This window comes from Neolamprologus multifasciatus, chromosome 13 (genome assembly GCF_963576455.1).
Source record: "Neolamprologus multifasciatus chromosome 13, fNeoMul1.2, whole genome shotgun sequence".
NCBI classification, from domain to species: Eukaryota; Metazoa; Chordata; class Actinopteri; order Cichliformes; family Cichlidae; genus Neolamprologus; species Neolamprologus multifasciatus.
Window position 1 is genome coordinate 18,033,710 of NC_140451.1, and position 16,443 is coordinate 18,050,152.

Here is a 16,443-nt window from a genome sequence, read left to right on the forward strand (position 1 = left end):
TTCTCCTAAACACTTTAAATAAAACAAAACAAGGCAACCCCCCCCCCCCACACACACACAGCTATTACGCATTTATGTCTATGTTTGGTATTTTTAAATTATTGCACTCATTAAAAAGGAATGGGTAAATATTTGGGAAACAAAATGACCAGATTTACTGCCCTTTGGGTTGCTTTACGAGCTAATTCTATCACATAAATTCCACCTAACTCGCACAAACTTCCACTGTGTGGAAATGACTTTTCCTTATTAGTAAATCTTGATAAATTATTGTTTAAATAATGTTTAAATTTGCGTCCAAGCAGCACTAAGTGACCACTATATTTTTGCCGAGCGCACAGAGTTACTGTGGCCTAAAAGCTTTTCTTTTTTTTCAGACTCAGTTCAGCTCTTGACTTAAACTACTCCACTTAAACCGGCCTTTTTTGAAAAGACATGCATCTCCATGGGAGGGGGTGACGCTATCCATTTCTAAACAGCGCCTTGTTGATGGTGAGCGGATGAGATTATGTGGACATGCTCTTCTTTTCTTTCCACACGGTTTGAGAGCAATGGGTCCTCAAACCGTGGCGCCTGGACCTGGCCAAAGATAGTCGACCAGAAGAGAGGTGTCTCGTTTCAGCACGTTTATCCCTTAAGCACAAAGGTATATTAAAATGAAAGCTCATTAATTTACCTATTAATATACAATATAATATAATTATTAATATAATATAATAATTATTATTTTCTTTCCTTGTAGCGCTTGAAGCTGATCATTTATTTATTTATTCAAAAAAGGTTTTTGCTTTCCTTTTACCAGTGTCAAGAGGAACTATTATTGTGGCCAAATGTTCGTGGCCAAATCATCCTAAAACTTCCACAAATAAATAAGCCATAAATAATTCACAAAGAACAATTTAGCACTGAGCATTCTTTATGCCTCTTACGCCTTTATTGCCGAATTTATCTCATTTCCCACACTCTAGTTATATGATATTATCAAGGAATTGCCGAGAGGGGAAACAAAGATAGGCCTAATCTTAAAAATGGCCAAATCTGCGATGTTGTGGGACCGTCCAAGAAATAAGTGAAATTCTTTAAAAATAAAACATAAATAAACGAATAAATAAATATTGGTTCCACCAAGTTAAGTATTTTTGTGGGCTATTTGCATTAAACTACACAACATAATATGCTTTGCCTAATTATTACAATTGTGTGACAGCGTTGATGCAGTTTACTAGAAACATTTAAAGCATGAATTAAGAAGTTCCTTACCTTTCAAAATATTTCCCAGTTTCACTGCAGTCGATGGCATCAATATTATTTCATAAATTAGGGATAACTTCCTGTCATATGTAGGCTACGCCTAAATAGAACAGAGAGGGAAAGGGGGAGGAAGAGTGCGAGAGAGAGAAAGAGAGAGAGAGAGAGAGAGAGACCCTACCAATCCCTCCCCCGCTTCAGGACGTCACTGAGAGGGAGAGGACAGCATCTTGGCTGACCCTCTCTCGCTAGATAACTGAATTCAGCCAACCAAACGGGATCGACCTTTCTCTTTCTCTCTCTCTCATCCAGCCACAGACGCATATGCAACTAAGAGGGATGTCACAGCTGAGAGAAAATCAGTTGTCTTCGGTGTGTATGCAAAAACAACAGAGCGCTGCCGTTCCTCGGGTTTACGCACGCCTAATTTTCTTCTTTTGCGCGTCCGGAGGCGAATCGGTCCCGTTCTTGGACTGCTGATCGGTATATTTTGCCATCTCTTTCTTGGTGGTAATAATGATTCCTAGTCCGGTCATAGGTTCGTCCTCCACGCCTTTTTCCGTGAAGGACATTCTGAAGTTAGAGCTCCAACAACAGTCTCAGCAGCACCAGCTACAGCTGATCTCCTGCTTCGGTCTCTCTGGTGCGCTCTCACAGCCTGGAGTTCTATCGAACAAATCCTTCCGTACTCACTCGCCGCCCTCTTGCATGCTGGCGGGCAGAGACACCCCAAGCCCCATCAGCTCCTGCCTGTCGGAAAGCGAGGAGAGGATGGCGTACCTCAACTCACTGAATGTGCAAGACCGACTGACGGACTCCGGTATCCAGGTGGAGGTGTTCGGCAACCTGGGGCAAACCCACTCTGCAGACCTCCGGCCGGAGACAGAGCAGGACGAGCATGACAGCAGTGAGTACACAGTCTACTGAAGCGAGTTACTCTGAGGATGTTAATTGTATAAAAATGCACATGGACGAAAATGCCAAAGGAGAAAATCAAATCATAAAATGTGAATTAAAGTTTATTACGTGACAAAAAAGGCTCATCAAATCTGACATTGATACACATTTCTGGAGAAACGTTTTCCGATTTCTGTTTAAATTACTATAAATTGATCACCAAACACGGACAACAAAAAATAGGCCCCTGGTTAATAATATACATAATATATATTTTCATAATATGACCAAACAATGGACGGCAAAGAACAACAACAACAAAAAAAAAAGAAGATTATTATTTCATACAATTCATTAGCTGCCAGCTAATGAGTAAGACTGGCAGAGATGAAAGTGTTTACATTTGCAAGCTGCTAATTTATGTTTGCTGAATATATTAAACTGATGATCCAAATTGTCACGCATTTAAAAAGACGTAGACACTTCCAGAAACACAAGACAGAAAATATATTTAGCCTCATCTGATTTTAATGTATCAACATTCACGTTTAGTTCATGTTTGTATATAACGTGACGTCATTATTAGTATGCCTCCCTAATTTTATTTTTCAATACATTTTACTAGCAATTTTCATTTAGGCCACTTCCAATACACTTGTACAATAAATAATAAGAATAAGAAGAATAAGAATAAAATTTGTAATAGTAAATATATACTTGAAAATAATCAAGATGCTAGCTCTGATGTGTAATTAAACATGGTTTCTCCATGCAGAGAGCTGCGGTGTCATGCCAGGTGAGTGTGAGGATCCAGACTCGGAGAAGCCGGCCACCAAGCAGCAGAGGACCAGACGGAAACCTCGCGTCCTCTTTTCCCAGGCTCAGGTGTTTGAGTTGGAGCGGCGCTTCAAGCAGCAGCGTTACCTGTCCGCCCCGGAGAGAGAGCACCTGGCCAGCTCCCTTAAGCTCACCTCTACCCAGGTCAAGATCTGGTTCCAGAACAGGAGGTACAAATGCAAGAGGCAGCGGCAGGACAAGACCCTGGAGATTGCGGGTCATCATCACCACCATCACCACCCACCACCGCCTCCAAGGAGGGTGGCTGTGCCGGTTCTCGTCCGAGACGGGAGGCCTTGTCTCGCTGGATCCCAGAACTATAATCCCCCTTACACAGTCGGAGCTCCCAATCCGTACAGCTACAACGGCTATCCAGCCTACAGCTATAACAACTCGGTGTATAGCAACACTTACTCTTGTACTTATTCTAGTTTCCCTTCTCTCCCGCCCAGCAACGCCTCTGCCAATGCTTTCATGAATATGAATTTGGGGAACATTAGCGGACAGACGCAAAGCCAGACTCCCCAAGGACCAAGTGTCACACCCTGCCAAGGAGCTCTGCAGGGCATCCGGGCATGGTAGCGCGGTCTTTGCGCACAATCAGAAGCCTGTCTTGATGGATAGACTCGAGCATGTAAACATCTTCAACTAATGCCGTGAAAACCACAATTTCAAATTCCGTAACACATTACAGAGCGCAGGGGTCAGTTTGTTCTAACTCCACAGGCATATGAAGAAAAATGGACTGAAATAAAAATATATCTATTATAATTTTTTTTCCCCTCTGAGCCACGTGTTTAGAAAACTTAGTGAAGTTGTTGTGTTATGTTTGACGGATTAGCCAAAACTATCCGTAATGGTTCAAAACTGATGTATTGTGCTTAAAAAATAAAGGAAAATCCCATGTAAATTTTCGGTTACGCAAAGACTATTGGATTAGATTTCATTAAGAAAGTGAAGTCTTTCATGAATTTTATTTGGATGCATAAAGTTGCAAGAAATTAACATGGATCACAAATGCAGGACAATTTAGTATTATTTCTATTAAGCTCTTCCCCCCTCTTTTTTAAATTTGCGTGACTTGCGTTTAACCTTAAGGCTTTGTTTTTTCACTCCAAAACGAAGTGAGTGACACTGAAAGCCAATGAACTGATTAAAAAAAGAGGCGCTCAAATAAGGTTGTTTCTAGGCTCGAGTTAAATACCACAAAACGATGCAAGTTATCAGCGATGGTGGAATTAAAGGGCATAATAACTGTCATGGCACGACTGATTGAAGTGGAGTGTGCTTTGTATGTGAATCTGTGCGTGTTCTTTTTCTTCTTTTTTTTTTTAATGATGTTGACTGAGGTTTATTCCAACATTTCTTATCGTCTGAAATCTTTTCTCAAGCCAAGAAAACGTTTTTTTTTCTTGTGTGAGAAAGCTTGCGCTAGACTTCGGCTTGAGACAAGAACCAGAAACAGAGAGAATTTAAAGGCGAGCTAATGTCCGGTCAGGATTCAGAGATGGACATTAACCAGACGGCCAGCATCCCCGGACCCACAGAGCATAAAAACGAGAAGAACATTGGATGATAAATACTCTTACGACTCCTCTTCTTTTTCTAAATAATAATAATAATAATAATAATAATAATAATAATAATAATAATAGATCACCTAAAGCTGTGTCACATTTATAATTACAATAATATCATAATTACATAATAAATACTGATCTGCACTCACTCACAGTGAGGCAAACTCAGACCACATATATACTCTTTCTTCAACTTTCTCTAACACACACACACACACACACACACACACACACACACACACACACACACACACACACACACACACACCTTTCGTTGTTTAGCGATGGACTTAAGCAAAGCCTTTACCCACCAGGCACGGCCGAATACCCTGACGCTATTAATGGAGATAAATGGCAAAGTAAACAGCGTGTTTGTCTCCCCTGATAGCCTCACTGGCCACTTCCCTCGGCTACTGCACTGCCGGTAGGACATACCTGGTGTCAGCTCTAAGTGCTGCAGAGTCACTAGTGTAAATAGAGCTGGCGACAGGACGGCGATGCCTGAGGACGCGGCTTGGCCACGGGTTCTCTGACAGACACTGCCGCGATCGCTATCTTCTGCTTCCAAAGATAGCAGCTCAGCGGCTCATCGCTGCGCTGTATAGGCGTGGAGTTTCCTAAAACAAAGTGTCTAGAGGCAGACACTCAAGGAGCTCACAATAGAGCCGAGGCCCAAATATAGAGAAGGAAAGAAAGCGGGAATAAAAGCTCTATCATTCGGTTTCATTCTGGCTGCACCCTGTCAGCTGTGCTAGGACATGTTTTCATGTCTACAGCACTATTAACAAGTATACTGGAACCAGGAATACTGGAACATTAATATTCGGTTTAGCGTAAAACAATAATAAGTCATCAAAATTCCGCGTGACTTGTTTGGCTTTTATCTGATATAGTATTTAAAAAAAAAAAAAAATTTTAAATTTAATTTCCACAAAAGTTCAAACGTTATACTCTTTCTGTGTGAGCACAACAGTAAACTAAATCTTTCCTCACAAACCAAATCTCGTCAAAAAATACCTCTTTTGGTAGAATATATGCACTTGCAGAAATTCACGCTTAACACTCCTTACTGGACAAAGGCCGAGGTTTTATTTGGACACGTGTAATGACGCCTATGTGTGCGAGACTTTAATCAACATGACACCATTGATTTCAAACCATTTTTGCAAAATGAATAATAAACTGCATTCCGAGGCTGATTTGCAGAATTCAGATGTTCTATTTTGAAACTGACTTGTTGTGGTTTGAACCCAGGAAACTGCGCTAAAATTTAAATTTATCCCTCCCAGGCACTTAAAAACACCCTGCAGGGTGATCTGGCTTTGAGGTACAAAGGGAGATTTTACTGCAATTACGAGAAACAAACAACATGGAGGAAGCAGCTCGCCGCATCTGTCAGTACATCTCCTCACCTGAAAGGTAGATTGTGTAATCCTGGTCTTTATGGGAGTGCGTATGTGCATGTGCGTAGCTGTCGTCTTTTATTTTGACTCACGTGTAACTTCGAAGACCAAGAATCCTGTCCACATGGCGGCGCTAGACACCTGTTCGAGCAACAAGGCAGAACCAGCAGATGTCCATCTTCACACTGGACTGAAGATGTGTTTCATGATAAAATATTTAAACATGCAGGTCTTTAGGTTTCAAATTGTGCACAATTTTACCAGTCACATAATTCACAATGATAAAAAAAATGGACATTTAGTTTAATTAAAACTAAATAATAGATGGAAGATTTAAAAAAAAAAAAAAAAAATCAAAATAGTCCTTTTTGGATTAGTTTAGACTCAAGTGGAAAGTAAACTTGAATTTTCAAAAGAGTTATTTCTGGTTTTTAAATGTAAATTCCTGCATTGTGAAATGCTTTAAAACCAAACTCACAGGTGAAAACCAGAACTGAGCGGCATTTTTACGCACGCTTAGTGAACGTAAACCGTCGGGTACTTCACACATGTACATGACATCTGATAGTTGGTAAACCTAAAGGAAGCAGCCTAAAGAAGAAGAAGAAGAAGAGAAAGAAGAAGAGAAGAAGAAGCTGTTAAGCAAACAAAACAGCTCTGTGCGTAAAAATAACTGAAAACATTTTCCAATGGGTCTGATTCATGTTTAATATCAGATAGCATGTTAAGAATAATCAGAAGGTTCTACTTATTTTCTTTGGCTCTTACAGATTAAACTAGATGGATTTTACATTTTTTATTTAAATCACAGTACTCATACCGAAAGCTAAAGAAAATAAAACCATGTAGCCTTGGGAATCAATGTCCTTCGTCCTTCACTGACACTGAGCAAAGAGGCCAGGTTTAAAGCTGGGCGGTGCGAAGGAGGGACCAGCAGGCACAGATAACATCCTATCACAACTTAACTGGAGCTGCAGTTGAAATACTGCTTGACAGTCTTGACAGATCCTGATATAGGCTGCTCATTAGCACATTAGACTGTTCGCCGCAATTAAATTACAACGCGCAAAAGAGCGAATCAGTAGTGAGGGCTTGTTTTTGCTTTCCAGTGGCGGATTTCTTGATGCCTCCCAAGAAATCGCGCGAGAGTGAGGAAATACCCGTGCTCTTATCTGAATTATGACATTAAGTGTTTCATCCTTTTCCATCAAAGACATCCTCACCGGACTCGATGCCAACGGCAAGCCGGGAACCGCGGGGGAGTTCTGCGCAACGAAGGCGAACAACACGCTCACCGGCTATGGTGGCAGGGATGGCAACCACGTCTACCCGGAGACACTTCCCACACATCCCCGCGTTATAAGCGCCCAATCGGAGGTTTCTACAGAGGAGGACACAGGAGAAGAGACAGAGCTCATAGAAGGTGGTTTTTTTTTTTTTTAAAGATCTGTAAAGACTATCGGGGAAAAAATCTTAAACTGGTGTGTAGGCGTTCTCATCTAAATTATATTCCATCATGTTGAAGGAACATAAACATTCATCACAAAACTCGAATGTGTTTTACGCCATAATTACTTTATCGAGTTATTTATTTTGCATAAGAAACCGTTTTCGCAATAGAAAAAAAATCCCGTTACCGTGTGTTTAAATTGAAGAACTGTGTATTATTTTCCCCATAAAAATACATCGATGTGTAATTTAACTAACTACAGTGTAATTATTACTGTCTCAAGAATTTGGTTCTATTTATTCATGCCCCATGTGACTTTTTTGTGCGTAAAGAGCACATAGCTTGTGGGAAAATAAAACTATAACACTGCGTCGTGGAAATCTGTGGGATTTGTTTAAAGTTGTTCAGAGCATTTATTCAGGTACATCCCTTAACTTTAATATCATGACAGAAATACAATAGAAAACTGTCATATTGGCCAGCATCAGCACCTTGTTGGAATGACCTATCAGCAAAAAACAGGGGCCTTGTGCTTTATCACCCTGACGTACAGAGGCAGCACATTTACTTGTATTCACGGATTTATATTTTATTTCAGTCGCTGCAGATGACCAGGAGCAGTGTGAGGAGCAGGGCGAACAGCAGAAAAGACCGCAGTGCGAGAGTGCAGAGGAGGACGGATGTAACCCCGGCGGGGAAACCTCCAGCTGTTCGCCGGACGCGCAGCAGTGCAGGCCCGGTGCAAAGAAGCGCACCAGGTCGGCCTTCTCTCATGCTCAAGTCCACGAGCTGGAGCGCCGTTTTAGCACTCAAAGGTACCTTTCTGGTCCCGAACGGGCCGATCTGGCAGGAGCCTTGAAGCTTACAGAGACCCAGGTGAAAATCTGGTTCCAGAACCGGAGATATAAAACCAAACGTCGCCAGATGGCGACCGAAATGGTGGTATGCAGCTCCCCAAAGAAAGTGGCTGTAAAAGTTCTGGTGCGGGACGATCAAAAGCAATACCACCAGGGGATTGGAGTACATATCCCCATGACTGTGCCACTGTACCGGGGCTATCAGTACTACCCGTACCTGCACTACTACTACCACCAACCCTGGAACATGGACAACATGTTTTGTGGAGGGATGCTTTGAGGCCCCGAAGCAGAACTGTTTTCAACAAGTGTCACTTCAAATGCAAGCGTTCTGCTTTCTAGGAGGTTTCTGCTGACTCGGTGGATTTTACGATGTAATTGGACATTTTATACAGAAAATCCTCAATTTTTAAATCGGAATAAGTAATGTAGTTTAATATTTTGTCAGTTTCACATTGTGTAACTATTTGCAAGTTAGAAAAAAAACATTTTAAAGGGAAATACTACTGACTTCTTCAAACCTCTTATGTGGCAGGTATATCTTTGGCCAGGATCATGACTTTTAAATATTTCTTTTAACTTAAAAAAAAACAAACGATTTCATGAATTATATTTCAAAACTTTCAAAACTTAAAAAATATATATTTATTATTATGATTACGACGGGAAGAGGAGGTCATAAAAAGTGAAGGTTGCTAAGCGGAAGAGAACATAAAGTTAACTACAATGTTATATTTCAACCTTTTCTTGTGGGATTAATAAAAGAAAAGAAAAGAAATACAACAAAGCAAATCATTTTTATTGTGTTGACGGTGGAAATCATGAAAGTTTGAACTTATTCAAATAATTCTATAAGAGAAATTATTTTACCCTAAAAGTTTTCTTTATTCTGAGCTTTTCTTTCTGTTCATAAAAAAACATGTTTGCGACAGATTTGTAGATCACCCATTTCTCCATGATGCACCATCTCAAATACTTCATGTTTTTATATCAAGATTTTTATTCGTGGTTTTTATAATCAAATCAAGGCCACAACAGCGATAAATATAAGAACTGTGTTTTTTAATATCTATATAAGGATATGGATGAAAATAAAATATAAATAATGTAGGTTCTGTTGTCATATTTAACCTCTTACCTATACTATGGTGTCAGCTGGTGCACAATATCTTAAATGCAATTTAGAAATTTGATGGGGTCATCTCTGCAGTGGCTTAAAATGAAGTGCTGACTGGGTTTCTCACAAGTTCATAGGATGATATATATGTTGTTTTTTTCTTCTTCCCCCATGACTGCCAGCAACAGCTCATTGTGAGCGACCAGACAGAGCAGAAAGGAATCTGGAAGTTATACAAACCCAACAAGAGAAAGTAGCTTATCTTGATGTGTGAGAAGCTTGACCGAGGCCTCTGACACTTTTAGTGGGCATTTATTTTATTTATGGGACACCTTTATTGATCGTGAAACTTAACATTAACACCTGCAAGAAGACATTCTTCTTTCGCACGGTACTAAAGCAACAGATTAGAAAGCAATAAGGCTTCTTCACACGAATGTACTTCTAACATTCTGTATCTCACACGGATAGAGTTTATGCTTTTAAAGTGTCTGTTTGGAAATGGGTGTTCATCTAGTTGGCTGACTTCCTCCTCTAACATTTCAGCATTGCACAAACCTTTACATGATATTAGGAAGAAGAATCTTTGCTGTTGTTTTATGCAAAAATTGTGTGTGTGGGGGGGGGGTTCTTAATCCTTCTGCATAGGTGTGCTCTCTACTATGTGCTGCACTAGTCAGAGACGGTTAATAGACCGTGGAGATGTTGCACCATGGAGCCAGGCTGCACAAGACAGTGCACATTAATCATGCTTTACTGAAAAGACTACACCCTCATCATCACTCTCAAGGAACGGCACAGTGATCAGACGCCATAGGAAAAAATGTAATTCCTATACAAGGGGACCAGCATTTTAGTTTGGTTTTTAACTGATTGCATTTACCATCCAGAGGGATTTAACATCTAGGCCTGTGTTTTATCAAAGGAGCTTGCAGATGGTGGAGAAAGGCAGGATGGTCAGATAAAATAATTTATCTTCCCCCAGAAATAATATTTAAAAAAGATACAGTTTATGTAGCATGTTTACTGATCCCCTTGACACTGCAGGGTTACAAAAGGTTTGCAAGGTCTTAAAAGCACCGCAGTGTCCTGTCTTTATAATCCCAAACAATATTATCATTACAGTACTACAACATTAAAGAGACATCAAAGAACTGGGATGTAACAGTGCTTCAGCTTTCCTTTTCCCAACGCAGGCAGCTTTGGCAGAGATGATCACCTTTTGCTGCACTCTGGCTCCAGCCCAAACCCCATCTATCTCTTGTATCAAAGCAGCACTTCAGACTACAGTAAGTGGTTGGCACTGTGCGCAGCAGGTTTCAGGGTGGGAAGAAAAACACATCTTCTTTTCAATGTCTAACCATAATTCACAGATAAATTATTTTCATTTGCGCACACTTGCTTTTAAAGACTTAAAAAAAACAACACTTTTCAGCAGAAAAGGTCAGGGTGTAACACTGTTGCACCACGGTACGCCACTTTCTATGTGCTCTGATTATTCACATTGTGCTGGTAAATAGTTGGTCTAGTCAGAGCTTTCTACCGTGACAAGATAAGAGTTTTTCTTTTCCTGCACCTATTCTGTGATGCGTCACACTCGTGTAAATTTCCACCCACAGACAACAAAACAGGCACGGTGAAAGGAGACTGCGACAAAGGATAAGTTTAAGGTTTTAACACCAGTTAAAACTCATTCACAGGTGAGCTTCAGCTAAAAGGTCAATTTACCTTACTTTACATTATGACACTGTCTTCATCAAAGACACTGCTGAGCTGCTGGGAGCTGTACTATTCAAACAACAAAGTTCATGTTGCGCCCCCCCCCCCCCCCCCCCCCCCCCCCCTAAAAAAAAGGAAAAAAAAAGAGCACAAGCAGTCAGACATCACAGAAGTTAGAAAACCAGTCAGGGGTTTATCCACAATATGTAAACTGCCCTATATGAATTCAAAACTAAAAGTAAACACATGCACCATCTCTATTTGCATTCTAAAAGCAGCATGTGAATGATATACAGTGGGGCAAAAAAGTATTTAGTCAGCCACCGATTGTGCAAGTTCCCCCACTTAAAATGATGACAGAGGTCAGTAATTTGCACCAGAGGTACACTTCAACTGTGAGAGACAGAATATGAAAAAAAAATCCATGAATTCACATGGTAGGATTTGTAAAGAATTTATTCGTAAATCAGGGTGGAAAATAAGTATTTGGTCACCTCAAACAAGGAAAATCCCTGGCTCTCACAGACCTGTAACGTCTTCTGTAAGAAGCTTTTCTGTCCCCCACTCGTTACCTGTATGAATGGCACCTGTTTGACCTCATCATCTGTATAAAAGACACCTGTCCACAGCCTCAACCAGTCAGACTCCAAACTCTGCCATGGCCAAGACCAAAGAGCTTTCGAAGGACACCAGGAAAATAATTGTAGACCTGCACCAGACTGGGAAGAGTGAATCTACAATAGGCAAGCAGCTTGGTGTGAAAAAATCAACTGTGGGAGCAATCATCAGAAAATGGAAGACATACAAGACCACTGATAATCTCCCTCGATCTGGGGCTCCACGCAAGATCTCATCCCGTGGGGTCAAAATGATCATGAGAACGGTGAGCAAAGATCCCAGAACCACACGGGGGGGCCCTGGTGAATGACCTGCAGAGAGCTGGGACCAAAGTAACAAAGGTCACCATCAGTAACACACTACAACGGCAGGGAATCAAATCCCGCAGTGCCAGACGTGTTCCGCTGCTGAAGCCAGTGCATGTCCAGGCCCGTCTGAAGTTTGCCAGAGAGCACATGGATGATACAGCAGAGGATTGGGAGAATGTCATGTGGTCAGATGAAACCAAAGTAGAACTTTTTGGTATAAACTCAACTCGTCGTGTTTGGAGGAAGAAGAATACTGAGTTGCATCCCAAGAACACCATACCTACTGTGAAGCATGGGGGTGGAAACATCATGCTATGGGGCTGTTTTTCTGCCAAGGGGACAGGACGACTGATCCGTGTTAAGGACAGAATGAATGGGGCCAAGTATCGTGAGATTTTGAGCCAAAACCTCCTTCCATCAGTGAGAACTTTGAAGATGAAACGAGGCTGGGTCTTCCAACATGACAATGATCCAAAACACACCACCCGGGCAACAAAGGAGTGGCTCCGTAAGAAGCATTTGAAAGTCCTGGAGTGGCCTAGCCAGTCTCCAGACCTCAACCCCATAGAAAATCTGTGGCGGGAGTTGAAAGTCCGTGTTGCTCGGCAACAGCCCCAAAACATCACTGCTCTTGAGAAGATCTGCATGGAGGAATGGGCCAAAATACCAGCTACTGTGTGTGCAAACCTGGTAAAGACCTATAGTAAACGTTTGACCTCTGTTATTGCCAACAAAGGTTATGTTACAAAGTATTGAGTTGTATTTTTGTTATTGACCAAATACTTATTTTCCACCCTGATTTACGAATAAATTCTTTACAAATCCTACCATGTGAATTCATGGATTTTTTTTTTTCACATTCTGTCTCTCACAGTTGAAGTGTACCTCTGGTGCAAATTACTGACCTCTGTCATCATTTTAAGTGGGGGAACTTGCACAATCGGTGGCTGACTAAATACTTTTTTGCCCCACTGTATTATATTAAGAAGGTTAGGTCAGTGTTGGGTCAACCTGGTAATGTTATTTGCACCCGATTAACTTTTTTAAAAAAAACAATGGAAGAGATCATCAATGGAAATATAATGCCAATGTTCATGTTCCCTCAGAATGAACTTCAATTACTGGATTGACCTTGGCCCTTACTAGTTTTATCAGGTCAGTTCAGTGGTTCTGTATTTGGTGAGATTACATCCATGCACTGTAGTAATTATCAAAATATTGTTTGTTTGTTTGTTTTTTCATGGAAATGGACTGCCTGAGCTGCATTTCACCATATTTAATCTGTAACCTAAGATGCTTGTCTTTGAATCGTGCCAAGAGGAAACCCATGCAGGCACAGGGAGAACATGCAAACATGCAAAAAAGTGTGAGAGTGCTAACCACTGCATCACCATGGTGAACATAATTCCGAGCATGGATTTAGCTCGGTTCCATATCATAACAACAATACCAGCATAAAGTTTTATGTGGTATAAAATGCCATGTCATGATATCATTGGTATTGTAGTGCCATGTCCTAGTGCACGCAACACTGAGATAAACCCGGGCATGTCTGAGAGCAGGAGCCGTATGTCACCACCATTAATGATTTATTACCCAAAAAGGAAGCTGCTTCAGCAAACTCTAACCAAGCACAGAATTCTGAAAAGCATAGGAAAAAAAATCTCCTGCTAAAGCTGGAAAAACAAATATGTTTAATCAAAAAACAGGGCTGAGAATGACCAGGCTATGAAAAACGACAAAATTACTGGTAATGGTTACACCATGGAAAACCACAGCTTTAAGCAGCTGGTTAGAAAACGTAACCCAAGATACAAGATGCCAAGTAGAAAATATTTTTCAGTTGTATGACAATATTGTGCAGCTCCTGAAGAGTTGCAAGGTTCAGTTGATTTAGCTATTGTTAAACTAAAGTGTTGTACGGTTATTTCATACTTTTTACTTCAAATTCCCAGAGAAAACACTTACCTAGGCTAGTTTTGTGCTCACAGTTGACTCATACCGTGTCCCTGGATATACTGTAAGTCTGTGTTACCATTATTGCACTGCAATGCTGCTTCTGCTGCTGGCCTGGCAGATTTGTAGCTGTAGCTGTGGTAATGCTAACTGGCATCAGGACTGTGGATGCTTTAACTAGATTAACTAGATCTTTGTGATACTTTTGGAGCATTTTAAGGATTTTACTGCAAACAATGTAGTACATTAAGTTAATTTCTAGTAATATGTTAATTAGTAGTTTTTATGTGAATTAATTTCCAGGTGTCTGAATGTGTGTAGTGACCCATGCAAAAATCTTACCCTGAGCAAATTAATAATACTTAAACTACTACTGTAGCTGATTCCCATTTTTATATACAGTCTATTATAGCAACATACATCAGTGTTTTAAACACGAAGCCTTGCTTGAGTGGAGCAACTGGCGTCTCATTTTAGCATTTTTCACACAAAATGCAATGATTTCCTAAAGGACAATCTCACTGCTCTTATTTTGAGTGTTCACTTATTATTAACCAGCTACCCCGAGCTCTCGCTATCTTATGTTTTTCCTACCAGCCTGTGTGCTATCGAGGAGCTCCTCCCTGTCATTCATCTGTTTCTTCAGAGAGGATCTGGTGTCTGACGACTCTGCAGTTGGTGTTGGCAGCTGGTGTCGGTAGTCCTTGTTCTGCTCTGGAGAGGCTTTTCAGTTCATTTGTTTATGTAGCACCAATTCACAACAACAGACACCTCAAAGCCCTTAATGCTGCAAGTTAAAGACCATAAATTATTAGAGCAAAAAACCCCAACAGTCTGATGATCCCCTATGAGAAAACACAAGGTGACAGTGGGAAGGTAAAACTCCCGTTTAATAGAAAAAACAAAGAAAACCTTTGGCAGAATAAGACTCCTATTGATTGTATATATGCATATTCTGATCTAAACAGATCTATACAGAGGTACTGTATATGATGGCAGCCATTGGTAACATCACACTGGTTATCCAATGAAAGCATCCTAGATCTCATAATTGTTATACAATACTGAAACTGGATGAGATGAGCAAGGGTTAGATCTGGCTAAGAAACCGAGGAACCCAGTGCACTTACATGGTAGAGACTTGTCAGCAGTTCAAGAGGGAAGAGTTGAAGTTCATCTGTGGGATAAGAGAATCACTGGAAAGGCAGCTGGTTACACTGCACGGTTGTTTCTTTTAAATTATCTGATGGAGTAAATATAGAGATCTCTGCAAGGATTTTAACCCCCATTCCAGACGATTGTGGCCTAAGTAGCAATTATTGCATGCTTTACTAAGATAACCATAACATAGGCATCGCTTACTCAGTATCATTTTAAACACTGTCATTGACAGAATGTGCAATTGACACCTAAGAGTTTACCCAACAGGTAGCATCAAATTAAGAATTTTTTGATCACCGTCAGCTATTGAGCTTCATAATGGTCATTAAGGCATCTGTAAAACACAACTCATTACATTAATGACTCTTTTTACTGCTCCACCTCTAAAATTATACACTGGGGAGTTAAAAAAAAAAACTAGCTCCGCACTCCTTTGTCATTATCTGATAGCTCCTTGATTTGTAACCATCATACCAGCTTCACTATTATCACCAAAGTTCAACAATTGTTTAGAAGTGCTTGCCACCGTTTTCTGCGTAGGTCAGATGTTCTGTGGATAAGAAATTCAAACTCGTTCCAGGTACAAAACCGGAAACAACATCTCTTATCCGTTCTTTATTATCACTGCAGTGAATCACTCTAAGGTCACATCCTTTATCACTTCTTTTATGCCCGGGAATGTGCTCCAGCCAGTAGTCCACTGAGCTATGAAACATTACTCTAAATGCGATGCTTAAGTATATAAACATTTTAAACATTTTATTGTTTTTGTGTCTCCTCGCGAGCACGTCCGGAGACAGCAGAGAGCGAGTGAAAGAAAGGGAAGAGATGGCCAGACAGCGGTGCAGAAGAACGTGTTTGTCTGCCTCTTTGAACAATCACTCGCACCAGCTCCCACAACTTAACAGAGTATTAATAGCAGATTTAAATAACACTTAATAATGGCAGTGGAAACAGGTAATTACCTGCTGTCTTTTATGTTGCAGAGGAATGCCTTGAGGGTGGGGCTGCCTCTGTAGTGTGCAACACAGGAATGGCAGTCCTCACATAATCCATGCTTGGCTACGTTTTTAAGATACAGATCTATTGACAGAGCATTCTCACAAGGCTCCTGAGCAGCAATTATACATGCATTTCCGATGCGCCTATTGCAATAGGAATTATTTTCTTAAGGGCCTTGTTGATTTAACAATACCACGGTCACATAACGGCTGCTGGCACCAAGACTTCTCGGTGAAATGAATGGATTTAGAACTCACGCCACACTGAGACTGGGAGAGGCTGCCCTCTCA

General features: G+C 40.8%; 2 protein-coding genes across 2 annotated transcripts; both read left to right on the top strand.

Moving 5' to 3' along the window:
• Positions 1–1,510: 1,510 nt before the first annotated feature.
• nkx2-3 (NK2 homeobox 3) lies at positions 1,511–4,553 on the top strand. The gene is made up of 2 exons (XM_085182165.1): positions 1,511–2,155; positions 2,921–4,553. Exons 1-2 carry the CDS (start codon positions 1,765–1,767, stop codon positions 3,562–3,564), a joined length of 1,035 nt encoding a protein of 344 aa, XP_085038291.1. The 5' UTR covers positions 1,511–1,764; the 3' UTR covers positions 3,565–4,553.
• A 2,365-nt stretch (positions 4,554–6,918) lies between these two features.
• Positions 6,919–11,205, top strand: nkx3.3 (NK3 homeobox 3). The gene is made up of 2 exons (XM_085182164.1): positions 6,919–7,388; positions 8,014–11,205. The coding sequence occupies exons 1-2, from the start codon at positions 7,145–7,147 to the stop codon at positions 8,550–8,552; spliced, it is 783 nt and encodes a 260-aa protein (XP_085038290.1). The 5' UTR covers positions 6,919–7,144; the 3' UTR covers positions 8,553–11,205.
• The last annotated feature ends 5,238 nt before the right edge of the window (positions 11,206–16,443 follow it).

Excerpts from the sequence above, each read along its gene's own strand:
- nkx2-3 (XM_085182165.1), top strand. The coding sequence starts at position 1,765 with ATGATTCCTAGTCCGGTCATAGGTTCGTCCTCCACGCCTTTTTCCGTG. Across the intron at positions 2,156-2,920 it reads GCAGGACGAGCATGACAGCA|AGAGCTGCGGTGTCATGCCA; the intron begins GTGAGTACACAG and ends TTCTCCATGCAG.
- nkx3.3 (XM_085182164.1), top strand. The coding sequence starts at position 7,145 with ATGACATTAAGTGTTTCATCCTTTTCCATCAAAGACATCCTCACCGGA. Across the intron at positions 7,389-8,013 it reads AGAGACAGAGCTCATAGAAG|TCGCTGCAGATGACCAGGAG; the intron begins GTGGTTTTTTTT and ends ATTTTATTTCAG.